Here is a 19,046-nt window from a genome sequence, read left to right as displayed (position 1 = left end):
AATAATATGTACCTTACGGGAAGTGTTCTCTACTCAAAATTTAAATTTACTTTTTTATACAGAACATAGATTGTTTTTTTTTTTTAGTTTAAATAATATATAGCTAATAATTACTATAGGTTAATTATAATTTTATTTTCTCACGACTTGGCGAAACTATAAAGGAATATAATGGCTTGTCGTTATTTTTTTAAAAATATTTTCGTATAAAGATCAAATATGATATTATAATAATACATCATGGTTTGACATGATACTAATGTGTAATATATTATATTACTCGATCACAGTGACAGAAAACTCGGTTTTGGAATATTACATAATTAGGTAGTAGGTATATAAATCAATTATATTATTGGTCCGGTTGGTACATAGTTGAGCCAAAATCCGTTTTTAAAAATAAAATAAAAAAAACAGTTTATGGCCGTACAAAAATACATGATAATAATAATAATAATGATTAATATTATAATTAATTAATCGCGGTCTCGCAAAATCCCGTACGCGATTGTTACGATAAGTTGTTAACGGAGGAAGCTCTAACGCAGTATTATCTCATTCATCAACATAATAATATTATTATATTATATGACCAGACCTAATAATAATATTTTTGTATAATATATAATGTATTCAGGAAGACTACGCATGTACAAAATATAATAATATCAATAGTAATAATAATAATAATAATAATAATAATAATAATAATATAATAATGATACAAACAAATCGGACAACTAACATTAGTAGGATTAAAACACTGCTGTAGGCTCTGTCTTATCGTCTAAAACAAAATAATATAACGTACAGCATTCAAAAAAAAAATTGTATCATTGCTCCCTCTTACCAGCAATACAGATACGATATATTATTATATCATAAAGTACAAACGGAATTGGAAAACAAAACTAAACAATAAAATAATAATCAATAAAAACAAAATGTAAATAAAACTACAGGCGCCGGACTTTTTTAAACACGGCTTAGCTCGCCATTTATGTTTTATATAATATAATAATATATAATATATATGTAAGAAAAAAAAATATGTTATCGATATAATTTTATACAGTAATATATAATTTATTTATAATATAATAATAATAATAATAATGGTGCATTTTACAACATTAACCGTTAATTAATAAGGCACAACGACTTAAACACTATATAATGTAAATCATACGATTATAAAACGTCGAAACGAGACAAGACGTCCGTCTCCGTGACTTTTAAGACGATCTGCTCCCTTTCGCGTTCGCGGCAGAAGAACGCGCATGTCGTTACGTGTAATTATAAACAACACTATAATATATCGTATTATAATGTACACGGACTACACACGCCGGCGATCATGGACTCGCAGCCGATCTGACGCGAAAGAACGGAAAATCCTGTCTGGCACCACGTCGTTATCTCGCATTAACAATATTATATAGATCTCCCGAGTCCTGCGATTCCTTCGGCGCGCACACGACGACAACGACGCTCGCGCCGTCTGCAGTGTCCGCGCGTGGGAGGAGACCGCGGTCGCGCGGCGGTGGTTTTTTTTTTTTTTTTTTTGTTCGACATAATTATACCAACAATTGTTTTAAACAGTTACTGTTGAGTTAAACGGTTATCGTTTTTTACACGCCCGGTGTTGTTGTAAAACGCGACACGAGAAGACGAATAATGTACAATTCGGGAATTTCGTTTTCGACGTTATAATTGACTCTCGTTGCGTGTCCGAGAAATAATAATAATAATAATAATAAAAAAAAACTGCATCCTACGACTCGCATTTTAAGCCACAAATTTTGTTGTTGCACAATAACGTGGTGATGATAATAATACACATCGAATAACCGTTATACCGTGTATTACCATCGTCATCGTATCACAGATATATAGTGAGTTAAAAATATTAATTTGATAAATATTATTTTTGTATTTTTTGTATCTGTCGGGAAACGGGTTGGTGGGTGTGGGGGGAAAGGGTTGTTTGAGAGACGCACCCGCCGTTGTTGGTGCGCACAAACGGAACATACCTTTTATAATTCTATAATTTTTTTATTTTTTCTTTAGAACGACGTTGAAAACGATATTTTATGACACGGCGGCGGCGACGGTAGCGGCGATGAGAATTACTGCTCATCGCATCACCACTGGTTGTAAGTGTTGTAATCCGCACCGTAGTACTGGCCCGAACCACCGTAATTGTGATGATGACTGGGCCTGGCTATGTGCTCGGTAGAACAACACGAGTGAAACCGGTTGTTGTAACCGCCGGCGTACGACTGTTCCCGGTTACCGTTGTTGTTGTTGTTGTTGTTGTTGTTGTTGCTGCTGCTGCTGCTGTTGCTACTACCTCCACCACCGCCGTTGTTGTTGCCGTTATTGCCGTTGTAGTACTGGCTCGGTGGCAGCGGTGGTGGCTGTTGTTGCTGGTAGTGCATCCGGTCGTACGGCCTGTAATACTCCTGTTGGTGGTTCTGGTAAGGCGTCTGCTGGTTTTGGTGATGGTATTCTTGGTGGTACCGCTGCTGTTGGGCGTGATGATGATGGTTCCGGTTGTACGGGTCTTGGTGGTGGTACGGAGGTACTTGGTGCCTGCCCACCGCGGCACCGGTCACGTCGTAACCCGCGTACTGTTGGGCGGCCACGGCAGCAGCCGCTGCGGCGGCAGCGGCCGCCGTTCTGGTCTGTTTGTTGTTGCGCCGGTTTTGGCCGCCGCCGCGCTGCGCTCGTCCACGCCTGTTCTGCTGCCGCGGCGGTTCGAACGACGACGACGACGACGACGATGACGACACCGCCGCTGCAGCGTGCTGTTCGTCGGATCTCTGCGACGTTCCGACGCCGGTTTGTTGCACAGCGCCAGACCGGCCGACCGACTGGCATTCGCCGATGGCCGCGTCTTTCGGCGGTTCGTAGTACTCGTGCTGCGAGAACCTGCCTATCTCAGTGGATCCGAAAGCTTGATGAAAGTTCGGTAACCGGCCGTTGGATTCCCTGCCCTCGCACGGCAAGTCGCCGACGAGTTTGCCGCCGTTGCCACCTGCGCCCGCCACACCATCACCACCACCACCGCCCCCGTCGCAAACTTCAGGCCGGTTACCGTGGTCGACGACTTCGTCGTTTATGATGGTCGAGAGCCAGTCTATGGACTCCTCCTGTGAAATCGGTATGGAAAAAAAAAAATAATGTTTTTCTAATTTTACAAACGCATTGCGAAACATGGGTACATAATACAAAGCATGATAACGAGACGGATGCTAGAGCGGGAAAAACTGACGAGGAAGAGATAGGCGGACGAGTATGAGGTATAATATAATATATCGTTATATATAGACGAAAAATATGATATTGAGTGGATTGGAAATGGATGTACAGATTATTCGCATTCGGTTTTGTCGGACTTACCTTGATGATCTTATCGTTTTCGGCCATGTTTTGGTGGCCGCCCAAGAAGTCTGCCATGGGGTCTGTCATGTCGGCCTGGGACACCGGATGGTTGTTAGTGGCGAACGATTCCGCTGAAGACGTCGACGCTCCTGTAAAAATTAAATGACGTACGCACATAAATTATACAGATAACGTCTTTTGCACGACACATAAATGGAAACAATATTGATATTATACAAGTACGAGTATAATATAGGCAACATCGTATGTCTGTAGGGCGAACACGATTGTGTGTGCGCGTTTGCGTGAGAAATAGATAAATATGTAATAGTAATATTATTTAAAACGAAATTAACCTGTCGACGTAGCCTGATGATAACCATGGTTCAGGAAGTTTCCTGTACTGTCGCCGATATGTGTGTTGCACGCGTTATGTGATAAACCGGCATGCTGAAATACAAATTTAAACGTATAAACATAAGACGAATAATTCAACGCGTTTCTCACATTTTATAGCGAACACTGCGCGATAACACAATACATATTATAATATATATTATTGTTATCGCTAAACATTCGGGCGTATTATAATAATATAAATTACAGCGCACAGGTGCGATATTAAAACGTATATGCATATCATATTATTATTATGCTCGACACGATACGTTATAAGATTATGACTGTGAGAAAAGGTTCAATGATACAAGATCGAGAATGACAGATCGAACTTAACTTACAATACCTTTGACGAATACTGCAAACATAGCGTATCGTCTGCATCTTTAATAAGGATAACACGATAGATTTGTATTTTGTAGTCATAGCTGTCAGCCGTTGACTATGTAAATCAGAGTGAATTGACTATCTATACAGATGATAGCAAATCTCTATGACTATGTTCTTTTTTGGTTTTTACGACATTTTAGTTTTTAAGCGATTTACGCACATTTATTAATACTTATACAGTCATAATTCGTTTAAAATTAAAACATCAAAAAAACCAACGATAGAACATAGTAATATCCTTTTGTTTGACAATATAAGATCTATTCACTCTAATATTTAAGCGTACGACACAAAAATTTGAATTGCTTAATATGTACCTATAAATGTTGGTACATTATAAACGTTAATAAGGCAGAGACAACTTCACGTGAGCGTGCGCGTATAGATCCTTTTGAGATATACGTGAACCTCAAAGTATCTAAATATTTAGTGCTTATGCTATTTTATTACAGCTGTATGGCGGTACCTACGTTTAACAATTGCTGATCGCCACTCACCATTTGCGCATGATCGGCGGCCCCCGATGACGGCGAACCGTACCACGAGGACTCGGTGGCAGTATAGTTGAAGTAACCGGCGTTGGGCTGGGCGCCGTACCCAATGCCGCCGTAGGGCGTGTAGTCCGGTTGCTGCTGGTATTGTTGTAACATGACTTCTTCCGGTCGGGCAGAAGACGACGTCGTCGATCCTTCGTTGACCTTCGGACGCTGGTAGTCGTGCAACTGGGGACACTGCTGCAGGCGACTGGTGGTGATAGTGGATGTAGTACGACTCGACGAAACGCGGATCGCCGGATAAACGGGAGACGGACCAGCGATTAACCGCCCCCGCGGTTCGTCGATGCCTGCAACTTGACCGTCACGGTGACCAAGAGGCGACGTGGACACGTGTTCCGCACTGTGATCTTGATGTTCCGATATCTCACCGTGATCTTGTCGCAGCTTTTCTTCACTGAAACCGTCAACTTCGTCTTGGCGCCGACGGCGCGCCGATTCTTCTTCTAACCGATCAACGACGACGTGTTGTAACTTCTGAAACACACGCAACGACCAGATGAGAAATGTATAAAAAAGGTAATTCACACCGCAGAATATTTTTTATGGTACCATAATGTTATTCAATAATATGTTAATACGATCTTAAAACGAACCCTCCCCTATAGCTTATATATACATGCAACATCGTTATAATAATACCAACTTATATTATTTATAATAAATACAATAACTATGTTGTAATAAATTATTTAAAGATATCTTCTCCTACTGCAGACAAAATGTTATACATTCTAGGTGAATTTTCGTGGTGCGAAAACTCGGTTCTTAGGTCACATTTTTTTTACTATAGTTGTTTTCGCCAAATATTCTCTCATAGAAAACGTTTTTATAGAATCCTTAATTCAAAACTATTTAGTTTAAAGTTGTATCATATAAATCGGCTACAGTAAGTAACGTCGTTAAGTATCGTTTTTAAACTTAAGGTAAGAATTAAGAGGACTGTCTGTCTTACATACATACCACATAGCAAATTTTTGTTCAGCAGAATCCATTTTATGTTGTTAGGTTTAAAATATATTACAGCAATATTTAGATAAAATGTGAAATGTATATTGAAAACAATTCATTTGGCACTATAATCGTACTAACCAACTACATAAAAAGAAAATATGGCGGCATTCGTGGCAGGAACTTTAGTAACGCACAATTTGCCAAATAATAACATAATATATCTTTAAACTTTGTTTTTTATTGTACATAAGCAATACGTTTAATACGATTCATTTAACATAATGTAGTGCAAATCTTTTTTGACAGATGACGTTCCGCGGTGTATATACTGTAATCCCATCGATCATATTTCGTTTCCCCTCTTTATATTTTTGCCTGAAGTAGATAATTTATAAATATCGTTTAAAATTAAAATATTTTATTACGACTATCTGTGCAGCCGATTTAAATCCAGAAAAATCATCGTGTGTTTAATAATTATATATATACATTTAAGAGACTTATATACTTTTAAAACTTTCAAACTATTACTTATTAATGAATCTTTCAAGATTACCGCTTCAATATACATTTTCCCTTATAATCTTTTTGATTTTTTTTTTCATACAAAAATATTACTTTACATTATACATTTATGAGATTCTCGCCTCGGTATTTCATTAAAATATTATAAGTACAGCTGTTCGTTTCATAAATTTTCACCCGACTCAATTAAGTAGTTGTCGAGGGATAATATTATACAATTAGACGTGTGATTAACCAGTGTTTTTACCTACCAGTCGGGTAGGCGACGTTTAAATCTACTTTGATCCTAATTTAATAATTTAAATCTCAGGTTACATCCAAAAAACTATTTTAAAAGTGACTAAATTAAACGTTTAATAAAAATATACATTTATAATTATAAAATTAATTTCATTTTTTTTTTTTTATACAGTTTTAAGGCTTTGTTATACAAACTGTAATTAATTATATTAATTATGTTTAAAGGTTATAGCATTCATACATATATATACAGCAATTTAAATTATAAGTAAAAATATATAAAAATATACATAAATGTACTATATAATATTTTAAAATTTATTAAAGTAATACTTTTATCTTTCTGAAATGAACTAATTCTAACAACTAATTATTATTAGTTATCATGGAGTATTCCGAAAATGATCTGATTATAATAATTATTCAAGTTATTATAACATTGACATTTTATAAAGCTAAAATATCAAGAGTGCTAAACAAAGAAAACACGTGATCAGAAAATTTTTTTAATTTTAATAGAAGTTGATTTTAATTATTTCTTAGCTGTTATTATTATTAATATAAAAATCGCAATTATATTTTATTTATTAGTATATAATAAGAGATAAAGTTAGAAAAACTACTTATTTATTTGTACAAAAAATAATAGAACATTATTATATTCATTAAGTCTTAAATTCCGAAACTTATGTTCTTATAATATAACGTATAAACTATAACTAAATAGTTATGTACAGGACGTATCAGAAAAAAATCAAAGATTTCTCAATTAGGGTTTATCAAAAAAAAAAATTATTCAAACAAGTAATCTCTTTTATTTTATTTTATTTACTTGTAAAGTATACAATTTATTTCTCGAAAGATATAGTCTATCAAAAAAAAGGTAACTGACTGAAATTGGTTAAAATATTTCATCATATTTTATTCAATATAATATATATATATATTAAAAATTAATTAAAAAATAAAAATTAATATTATATTATACATGTTTATTAATAAAAGAGAAAATAGATAACCTGTAAGTTAATCTGGTTGATTGCCTATATAATTTACTAAATAACTATATAATATTATATATATTATATTTTCAGTGAGATGGATTTTTGGGTAAAATGTCGAGACTTTAACGGATCTGGTGTGCGTGTGAAAAGTCCCGCCACTTGTAAAAATCAATCCGACCAACCCACAGAGAGAGAACATAAGTGTGCATACAAAAGGGAGAGAGAGAGAGAAAAGTGAGAGAAAAAGGGAAAGGGGAGGAAGAAAAAGGAAAATCCACTAAACCGCAATATAATATATACGGATATATCCTGTACGATGAGAGTGTGATATATGTTTAGAAGAAAAAATAAATTCATTATTTTAAGTGATAGGAAAATAAAAAAAAATAATCGGGTTTCAAAAATTCAAGAGCAAATCTTTCGAACTACACTGTTACGATTTGATAGTATACATAAGGAGGGAAGCATATGATTTTGTAATCACCTGATTATATTACATCATTTCTTGTGACAGTATACCACAAATATATTTACCGGAGAATACCTAAACGAATTTATAAGAATAAACATATTTATATTGACGATTCTTAGCTATAGAGTATTAAGTAGGTATAGTATATGAGTAACTACAGTTTATAAATACACAGTAATAAGGCATTTGCACGGTAGGAGAATAATCGAGATAAAAGTCACACCCCTGCAAATTATTATTTTATCCAATATTATTATTATAATATGTAATTATATCGTCTATAGCCATTATAATATTAAAACTAAGTAATATTCACATAAATCAACCCAAGTTTATGATGACATTAAAAATTCCTTGAATTACAAAGTGTATTGTGTATATATTTTTTATTGATAAATGTATTAGGTTTTTAGCGAAGTGGTTAATGTAGTCGTATCTATCTATTGCAACTAAATACTAAAATGTTATTTTTTTTAATTTTTTCTTTTTTGTCAACGCTTTTTGGAGCGATAAAAAGCTTTAATCTTCAATTTTGAGAATAATTTTTTACAAAAAAAATATATCTTGTTGTTACTGTAGTGCTAAAAATAAAACAATTCCAGTATTTTTTAAAATATATTTATTTATGCAAAACATTTTTTGAAAAATCAAATTTATTATTTGATGATTTATTAATGAATAATAATATTAAAAAATAAAATAAAAATACTTTATGATTTATATTAATAATGTGAATTTAAACAAAATTTTAGTTATATTCTACTATTTTATAAAGAAAATATTCAGTTACTGATTTATTTTTATGACGAATAATTATAATACAGCACTACACCATACGCCAAGATGAGAAAAGTAAAACTTTCACCAGATTTCTGTATATCAAATTGGATTATTTTCAAAACTTATATATTAGGGATCACAAAAAATACCGTCACAGAATACTTACAATTAAATATATTATTTTAAAATATACATTATACACAATTTAATGTTTGTATAAACATAATTTATAAGTATTCGTACCTTAATAAGTTTATTTTTCTATTAATCTTGATTATAAAATATTATTCAAATATGTTATTCATTTATACTTATTACTTATTAAAGTTTATGTTGATGAATCGGTAACATGGACAAACTCAAAATTTGGCTTTACTTTGATTTCATCAATTTTTTTTATGTTATTTATTATACTAAATAAACACACAAACCAGAAATGGATAACGAAGTTTTAAATCATTTTTTTTATTATTGCTGATTTTTTCCTCATTTGTCTAGACCATTTAAATCGAAATTAAATTTACGCATTAACCGAATCGACCAGGCAAATAGCTTCGTTAACAATTATTCCAAAATATTCGAAAAATATCGCATTAAGTGTCTAATGGTTCTAAGCATTTTAATGGAATTTCAGAATATTATGCTCTAAAAAATATAAACAAAATATGATCGTAAAATTATCTTTTTCACTTGACCAAAATATGATTAGGTGTATCAAAAACGATCTGAATACAATTTGCGACGACGGCGACCGGCATAAGCTACGAAAGAAAATTTGCAGACAGCTGTAAAAATAAATAATACACACTGCCAATATATTATTATAAATTTAAACATAATAACACGGGTGCGCTTTGGCCTCGCGTAAACATATTTCCGGTGTACAAACGATATCATATTATACATTCGTATAACAACAACATTCGTACCACACAACCGATAGGTGTTCAGGAAAAATGTACATTTATTTAGCCGGCCAGTTAAAACTGAATAAAAATACGCAGACGCCGAGTAACAATAAACGACACTGTTAATAGATGCTACGATGACAGGTAAACAGAACGAAAAAAAATCTGATTTCTGGGCGCATACTGTATAGATGTATTCATTTTGCTCCAATAGTTTTAGCCACAGTGAAATATGAACGCGAAGAATAAAACCGAGTCCACGTTTATAAAATATTTTGCTTACTTTTACTAGCATGCGTTATTTTCTGCGTACAATATCAAAATGATATGAATCTAAACAGTCAACACAATACTCATACAAGTTTTTGAATGTATGTATCTTACAATTGCAAGTCGTCCGACATCAGATTGAACACAGCAAATTGCTATTAATAATATGTTTTTTTTTTTTAATATTGCATGAGAGCAAGTAAAGTTTGGCTTTTAAAAAATTGCAAATGCGTAAGCTCCGCTTAAAGATAATGATTTATGCCCGAGTACATTGTAACGTTTGGTGGAGGTACATATAATACTACAATATATTATAATATATTATGTGCGATGCAAACTCCTATAGCAGCAGCAGCAACCGCATCAGTTCGTCAGCCCCCTGTCCCCTCCCCACACGAAACACTCACTGACATAGAATGACGTTTCCGCAACCGCCCCATAGTGTTACATCATTGTCGTTGAAGTCTTCTAATTTAAAATTAAAAAAGCATCACGTAGGTACTTTTCATAACTATTATATGTACGCCTTATACGCTAGATATAATATACTGTATATATATATATATATATATATATATATATATATATATTATATGTACCTATATATACATGCGGAGTGAGTACTTACAACAACTATATATATATATATATATTATAAGCAATACACATGCAATGTATATGAGCATATATAATATAGTAATAATATGCGCCGACAGGCCGAGAATTATTAACGACGTCGCAAGAATAAGAGACTCCATATAAACATTTTTTTTTATACATACATACATATTATATATTTATTGTTATTTTTTTCCTTGCCCGTTTCGTCTCTTCCACCGCCGTGAATTTAACACCGCGCGGCGTGTGCGCACACTAAAAAAAAGAAAAAATCGCTACCATATTCGTCAAACACCACACGTCCTAGTAACGATTATTGTTATTATTATTATTATTTTACGCAAAACGATGTTGATCTACGCCATCGTCATGTATACATATTATATAGACAATGTTATATATGCGACGTGTGTGCGAATTCGAAATTGCATGTTTTTCGTCGTGAATAAAAAATCGCCACTATATTATTATAGTATATATTATCTTTTTAAGTCAAAAAGCGATCAAAGCTTTTTTGCACGAAAAAATACACACGCCAAATAATAGATCAGTGGCGTTGAAGACATATCGCATGTTATATGAAAAAACTTTGTTAATCACACGTTTGGCGACGACAATAATAACCATACTGCGATGAATAAGAAGATAAATTATTTACACAACACATATGTTATGATGACATAATGGCATAATAGATGCCTTTAAATATTAAATCCAATCTAGAGGTTTAAGTAGGCGTATTATGTTAATAATGCATATAGCTGTCTGAAATTATATCCTTTTAAAAATGCTCAAGCTTTCGTGTATACCTACTTAACAGCGTTAAGTTATTTAATTATTTCGTTACGATTATGTACATATAATTATAAATACGAAAGCAGCAAGCTATCATAATAGGGTGTGGAGGGCGTCCACCGATCACTTTACTGTTAATAAATCTAACCACTGCACTGTCCCTCCTCTTTCTAACATATTAAACATAATATACGATTCCTATCGCACGCTATGTAAACAACCAAGTGTATAATGACTACGATTTTTTACTTTTTTATTTACCTTCTAAATTCGTCGATTTGTATACATGCTTATTATAATATAATACCTTTATAACTGCGTACAAGCGACTCGGGAGTCCGGCGTTTGTGCAGTCGCGCACTACACAGCACGGGAAAACGGAAACGTGCGTAAGTCGGAAGTGCATCAGTGCAGCAAGTTGGGTAATATGCCCTATAACCAATATGGAATATATTTTAGATATAGAGGCCACGAAGGCTATTATAGCGACCGGAAATATATGAACTGCTATGTAGCTCATCATCGATTCACACGGTTGCCCCCAGTCAGGGTGCGACGATCATTATCGGTGTTGGTCAATCATTTAAATAAAAATGCATAAAATATAAATTAAATTTACAAAATATTATTCGATTTAAGCTTTAAAAATAACACAATACCTATGGTCAGAACTACATTGTCGTGATTTAGTGATGGCAACAATTTTAATGTTACGGTTATTTCACTACGAAAATATTGTATCTGTTCAAAATTGTATATTACGTATTATAGTTTATGTTTTGGTTTTGAAGGGTCAGTACACTTTCCGTACATACGCTACTACGCATTCTATATGTTTATATGACGTATAGTATTGTATAGTATACATTTGTATAATGATCCAAGAAAAAAGAGAAAACGACAGTTTTTTATTTACCTAGAATGAGAACCCTATTTTAAGATCGTAAAGTGTATGTTTTTATGTGAGAATGTTGAGATGGTTATACGTTTCATAATCTTTACACTCAATTCTTTTCTTACTATTGTTAATATTTTCTTTAGAACCTAGTCGTATGCAATATTGAGCACGTGGTCTATCAGATTTCAGAATAATATATTTGAAGGAAAACATAATAATATATAGTATGTATATAATAAATTATAATAACACAATATGTTCCAATTGTAAAGAATCAATAAAAAAAACATTCTAGAGAGCACATACTGCAACATACATGGACAACATTATACCCAATGACGTGAAGCTGACAATAATTTTGTTACTGCACTAAATGATGAGTTCTCTCTCCCAAACCTTTTATTGCCGACGTTTCTTTCTATTGACATCATATCGCGTCACGCTCCACAAGAGATCGGGGTCAATTTTACAATATATTATATAATTTTACTCACACCTTACTCGTTTATATACAAATACATATTGTCATACAACGTCAATCCTTACACTATAAGATGTTACACCGCATGCTGAGAGTACAAGGATTAAATCACAAAGGTGCAAATTACAAAGGGGTAAACGATTTGATGTTCCTATTTAGTCTCATCGCAATGAATGACGATCTGGTAAGTGGCGTATAATATGATAATAGTATCATATTTTTTTATTAGCATAATAAAAAACATTTGCGTTAATACTGGCGTTTTTATACACTAAATAATGATGTAAATACATTTAATTAAATTTGTACATTACAGTTAAATACTTCTGTTTTATAATTCTGAAGAATAAATAAAACTGATTTAAAACCCACGTTATTTAATCAATTTATATAATAAAATCTAATATTACTTGTTATATTACATTACAATGAAACTCCGGTTGATTGTGAATGTGAATTAAATCTAATTTCAGAATACCAGAATATAAACATACAATAATTTATTACTAAACATCTGATAATGATAGTAATTAACAAATGAATTTTATTAAGACAATTAGAGCAGGCAATTTGAAATATTGGCATTTTTTTTATTAATAAAGAATCATAGAATTTCTATGTATACATTAATGTAGGTGATAAAGATTTGTATTTATTAATTTTTTTACTATTTGTTATAAAATAAATATTCAATATGATTTATAACTTAATATTATAAATATATAGGTAAAACTAAAAATATTTTTCTTACATAATCTAGAAAATAAGTTAATAAATTTATACAAATATTTACTAAAATAATCGGGAAAGATATAAGCTAACCTCCCATTTATTGGACTAAAAATAAAAAAAAATGTAGTATTCAAACAATCTTAAAGTTGCGACTTCTAAATGTCAAGAAAAAATTTAATTGCGTATTTTATAAAAATATAAATATATAATGTATCATTATTATAACAATAAACTTAAAAAACATATGACTGTCAATTATGAAATAATAAAAGACACATAATAATTTATTATATTTAATTTCATAAGTACAGAACTTAAAATATATTATTTATCAAATTACAAATTATGACGACATAATAATAATAAACGTATTGATAATTTTTTTAATAAATGCTTAGGCACCTAGGTAATACTACAAATTATCTGCAAGTACAAATGTACACACATTTGACAATACACATGCTGTGAACGAAACACCGTCCGTTTAAATGCTAAAAACCACATTCAAATAAATTTAAAAAACACGACGACTAGCGATAAACATAGTATAATAATTATTATGCCGAGCTGCTGAGTGTCTGATAAAAAGAAGAAAACGAAAAAAAAAACCAATGCCCTTTTCAACTCGGACGCAGTTTGATTGCACAACCATAATAATATGTACCTACAACAGGCGGAAGAGGAATCCAATCGAGAGAGTTCTTATGTTATCGTCAATTCATCAATATACATAATATTATATTAAACAAATGCGTAATAATCGCATTCCATACAATAGACTAAAGTAATAAATTATATATTATAATAATGTAGCTTATAAAGTTTTAAATCATCGACATAGAAAAATAAAATGATGTCCGTAGTATTCGCAAACGAGAGGTTCTTTAGTGAGGGGAAGATGCATGTATAATGAAATATTATAATGATGAAATAGTAAAATATTAACCCTCTTCTCGATGAGAAAATCTTAAATCTGCCACTGCCATCTATGAAATATACCAACAACCGAGTTGATATTATTGGCTTTGCAACATAATCGTCCACGTTGAGCGTCAGGACCGGTTGCAAAAAATCTTTTTGTTCTCAACAATCATCGCGTCATCGCCCTCGATGATCATAAATGTGTAAGAGCGCGCCCGATCGTAATTATTATTATTATTATTATTATAGCCTATATATATAAGACAACTATACTTGCCCCTCTCAGCATATGAAATAGCTATACGTATGAAAAATAAACATAAATTTATTATACAATATTGTAAGCACTCAAGTTGTAAACCGAAATAAATACATTAGTATTATATAGAGCGATTCGCACGTATACTGTCATAATTGTTTATCGATTCAATACAATATAATAATATCATATATACCAACATTATATATATATATATATATGAGTAAATATTACATACAAAAACACTTTCAATAATATTAAAAGACTGTCAAGGAAAATGTAAAAAGATTATTTAAACCCGTTTGAAAAATTAGTTTTAAAAGATAATCCGATTGAACATAGCAAATCCACAAAATGTTATGATTATATTATATTTTTACGACAAAAAAAATCTGTATGTATAGCGTTTTCGTTAAATACGCATATACAAATACCTGGCCTAAAATGTGTTGTATAACTTATTATTATAATAATATTTCAATAAATAGGTATAGCTGGCTGCAGGAGGGTAATACTTGCAAACGATGCGAAAAAAAAAAGCAACTATACTCATATCAGTACGAATCGAGAACCGAATAACATGTAGAAATTTTAATACTTTTACTTGTACTGCTAATAATGACAGTGAAAAAAAAATGCATTCGCCGCAGCACAAAACAGCGATGTTTTTATTTTAACCGTATAATATGATAATGAGTAATAACAATAATGGAACGCGGTCGTCACGACATTAAGTTATTATTGCTCGCGACGGTGCACACACACTATACACTTTAGGTAGTATAGGTACACGACGCAAATATTGTCGTTTACCACAGCAGAAAGGCTGTTTTTTCCATTTCCATCTCGCAGAAACTGTGTGTCCGTCACGCACGTCATAGCGTGAAGACGACTATACACACACACTTCACGCGGGCGTGCTGCGCGCGCGCGCATATTGCTCATGAACTCCTCTCGTGTGGTGCACTGGCGGCGACCGGCTACACGTGACTCAACACGTGGCTCACCGCATATAATAATAATGATAGTAATAATAATAATATATTGGATTGTTCAGATGGCGCTCTATACGCGGCGCGTTGAACACGACGTGTATAATATGATAATGTAACGCGCCACCACCGCCGCCTTTTTCCCGCGCTTTATTACACAACTCTATCCACTCACCCACCGCCGAACACCGCATTCCCGTTTTGCCCGAGGGAGTTGCCCGTTTCCTTTTTTTCTCGGTTTTTATGGATTTTCCGCGTCGGACGACGACCGCCACCACCACTACTACCACCTCCACCACCAAAATAACGACCACCATTCCACCACCACCACCACCACCATCACACACGAGCCTTGGAAAACATCAATTTTTATCCACGGGGGTTCTTCCTCCCCGACAGCAGGTCCCCACCATCGACCAAAAAATGGAATAGAACATTATATATATATATATGAATCCACTATACAAAAACCCGTAAACAACGTAATCCACATATACACAATACCCCCCCCCCCAACAATCCTGGAATATAGTCATCACACAAGTTTAGTGGATTTCCATAACCGACGTCACACGATTTCATGGTGAGCATATACGGTTGATAACTACAGATCGCACGAAAAAATCCCAGATATCTGACGCCCAGAACAGTTGTAATAATATATAAATACATCATAATCGTATGTCAAACGCGATAGAGGCGACAGTGACCTAAAGAAAATAAAAAGTTACTCTACGCAATAAAAAAAACAATTAGGTTTGAAATTTGAACTTGATAATATTATGTACCAATAAATTGGTGGTGTACGTGACCACATAGCGTTTCTAATATTCTTAGATTCGTACGATTCCCCCTTCCCGAAAATACGCCCGTATACTATTAAGACGGTGCAACAATATTGATAATAATAACGTACATTATGTATACATATGAAATACGGCAGGTATACCAGCGAAAGACCCGAGGAAATCGGTTGATTTTGCGCATTTTCTTATAAAGTACGATTTGTCGACTTCTATAATAACAATATATATACGCACATCATCCATTAACTTCAAACTAAACAAACAGATATATTAAATAGGTTTTTGTAGAAATGAATTTCAATCGACCGACTACTATAATATCGCGTAGTGCGTCGTGCGTGTACGGTAAACACTAACCACGTTTCGATGTCGCACATATGCGTTGCCGCGGTAAACGAACCGGCGGTGGCGGCAGCTAACGAACCAGACGCGCGAGAAGTTTCTTAACCCTATAATTCGCTCAGCAGAAACGCCTACGTTACCGTCGCCGAATCGATACGGACGCTCGGCGGCGACCGACAGGCGACAGGCGCGTGTAATCGAAAAACTGTCCTCTTAGTCGGGGTTGACGTCGCCTAAATTCAATTTCCGAGTTGGTGTACCCACGGAGGTTATAATAATATTATTATAGATAGGTTATATATTATATACCTATACAAACACATATAAAACAATATATATAGGTGGTGTGTGCGTAAATGGGGTGGAGGAAGCCAAGAATAAACAACGACGACGACGACGACGGCGGCGGCGGCGGCGGCGGACGGTCGTCGAAGGTGGTAGGGGGAGTTATATGTGTGAACAGTTTTAAACGAACACTCTTCGCAAAAATAACTCAAGAGAATATATTTTAAACCTCAAAAATACACTACTTTATGGAGTTCGAGTAATGTAGTATAATAATAATAAATAATATATAGGTTTAACATTTGACATTAAGAATATATATATTAAATCACCCAAAGAATACGGATACTCAACGCTAAACATACGTTGCACAAAATTTATTTTTCTTCGACAAAGATTATTATTTATTATATTATCAATATACATTATACATTTTGAACAGCGATATACCGTAACATAAATGTTATTTTAAATGATATTTACAATATTGATATATTATATACATGGGCCCCTACCCGAACTAATTCTTGGGAGTTGGGGCCCATTATTTCCTCAAAGAATAAATATTTGTAAATAAACTATATACACAGTATTTATAACTAACAATTAATCGTAATTATAGTTTCGTTTTGTAATTAAATTAACAATTAAATCGAAAAATTTTATGGACAGAATTGTGTATAGTTCTTCATTACAGCGCATAATAATTATTATTACAGTCGACCTTAGCGTTATTGTAACGACATTACGACAAGAAAATTGTTATTTTACCATTGAATTCATTAATTATTGTGATATCTTAATGGCGTTATGTCCTATTCGATCCGTCGAAAAAAATCATATCGAAATTATTTTCTAATCTAAAAAGAACATTATTATTTTAATGGATTCATTAAACTTAACTACTTCAACAATTTTAAATGTCTTTTTTTTTAAGTTTTATTGTGTAAATTATATTATAGAATACGAAAAACCTTTGAACTAATTTATCTGATAAGTGAACACTAATTAAGTTTAACAAAGTAAGACAATGTTTAATATTTTTAATGTCAGTTTGAATTTTAACTTGATTAGTCTTCTTGTTAACATAGTGATTCATCAAGCATTCTCCCTTTCAATTCTGATTTTTTAATTTTTTATGTATATTTTTAGATCATATTTTCAAATACTTAGATTTTTTATACCTACCATTCAAAGCCCTGTGACCTATGTAAATTAATTTTTTTTCCAAATGAAAACCACTAATTTATTTACTAGTTTATAATTTTATTGTTTAACAGATAACTGAATGCTTTATACATTTAGATGTATATAAATCGAAATTTGAACAAGTAATTTTTGATTTATTAAACTTTATGTAGATACTGAAAATAATATTCATTTGTAAGAATTGACTAAATTTAATAAGTACTTAACTAAATATTGTATTTATTTTATACTTTATCTAAAACCATTATTAAGAAATACTATACTTAGTGCATACAATTTAATAACTCAAATATTAATTGTTCAAATTTTGATTCAAATGCATAAAAATAATTAGCTTAGTGCGCTTAATTAATTAACAGTAAAAAAGGGTGATTATTAGTTGAGAAAAACATTTTATATCACCATAGTATATTCTATAAGTTACATAAATAATCCAAGTATTTACCTATTCAAAGAAATAGTATTTAAATAGGTATACTTAAAAATTCTAAAATTCAATGAAAAATTCGTATCCATCATACTTTATCATACTGTTAATGGCACGCTTTTCCACGGACAAATTGAGAATTTATTTTAACGAAACGCTTCATAACGTGTAATTATATAACATTGAAACATTATACATAAAATATTTACAAGCCTAATGATTTATTAAATATTTTAGTTATTTGACAGCAATGTTAAATACTTTTAAAAAATAATATTATTTTTAATAAATTAAGTATACCTAAAATGAAAACATTTAGTTTTTCGAGGATACATTATTTTAATTATTACTCTAATTATATTTTAAATATTCATATTATAATTATTTAATATGTTTAA

General features: G+C 32.3%; 1 protein-coding gene across 1 annotated transcript in view; it reads right to left on the bottom strand.

Moving 5' to 3' along the window:
• Positions 1-651: 651 nt before the first annotated feature.
• Positions 652-19,046, bottom strand: part of LOC112598578 (uncharacterized protein DDB_G0283357-like) — a 46,929-nt gene continuing 28,534 nt past the window's right edge. The window contains exons 3-6 of the mRNA XM_025345101.1: positions 4,674-5,207; positions 3,744-3,837; positions 3,406-3,536; positions 652-3,155 (exon numbers count right to left, since the gene is read on the bottom strand). Of these exons, the coding sequence (XP_025200886.1) occupies positions 2,145-3,155; positions 3,406-3,536; positions 3,744-3,837; positions 4,674-5,207 (1,770 nt within the window). The 3' untranslated portion in view covers positions 652-2,144. The remainder of the gene's footprint in view (positions 3,156-3,405; positions 3,537-3,743; positions 3,838-4,673; positions 5,208-19,046) is intronic.

The sequence above is a fragment of the Melanaphis sacchari genome, unplaced genomic scaffold (genome assembly GCF_002803265.2).
Source record: "Melanaphis sacchari strain LSU unplaced genomic scaffold, SCAv2.0 Contig48_pilon_pilon, whole genome shotgun sequence".
Taxonomy (NCBI): Eukaryota; Metazoa; Arthropoda; class Insecta; order Hemiptera; family Aphididae; genus Melanaphis; species Melanaphis sacchari.
This window is presented reverse-complemented; position numbering and strand designations above follow the sequence as displayed.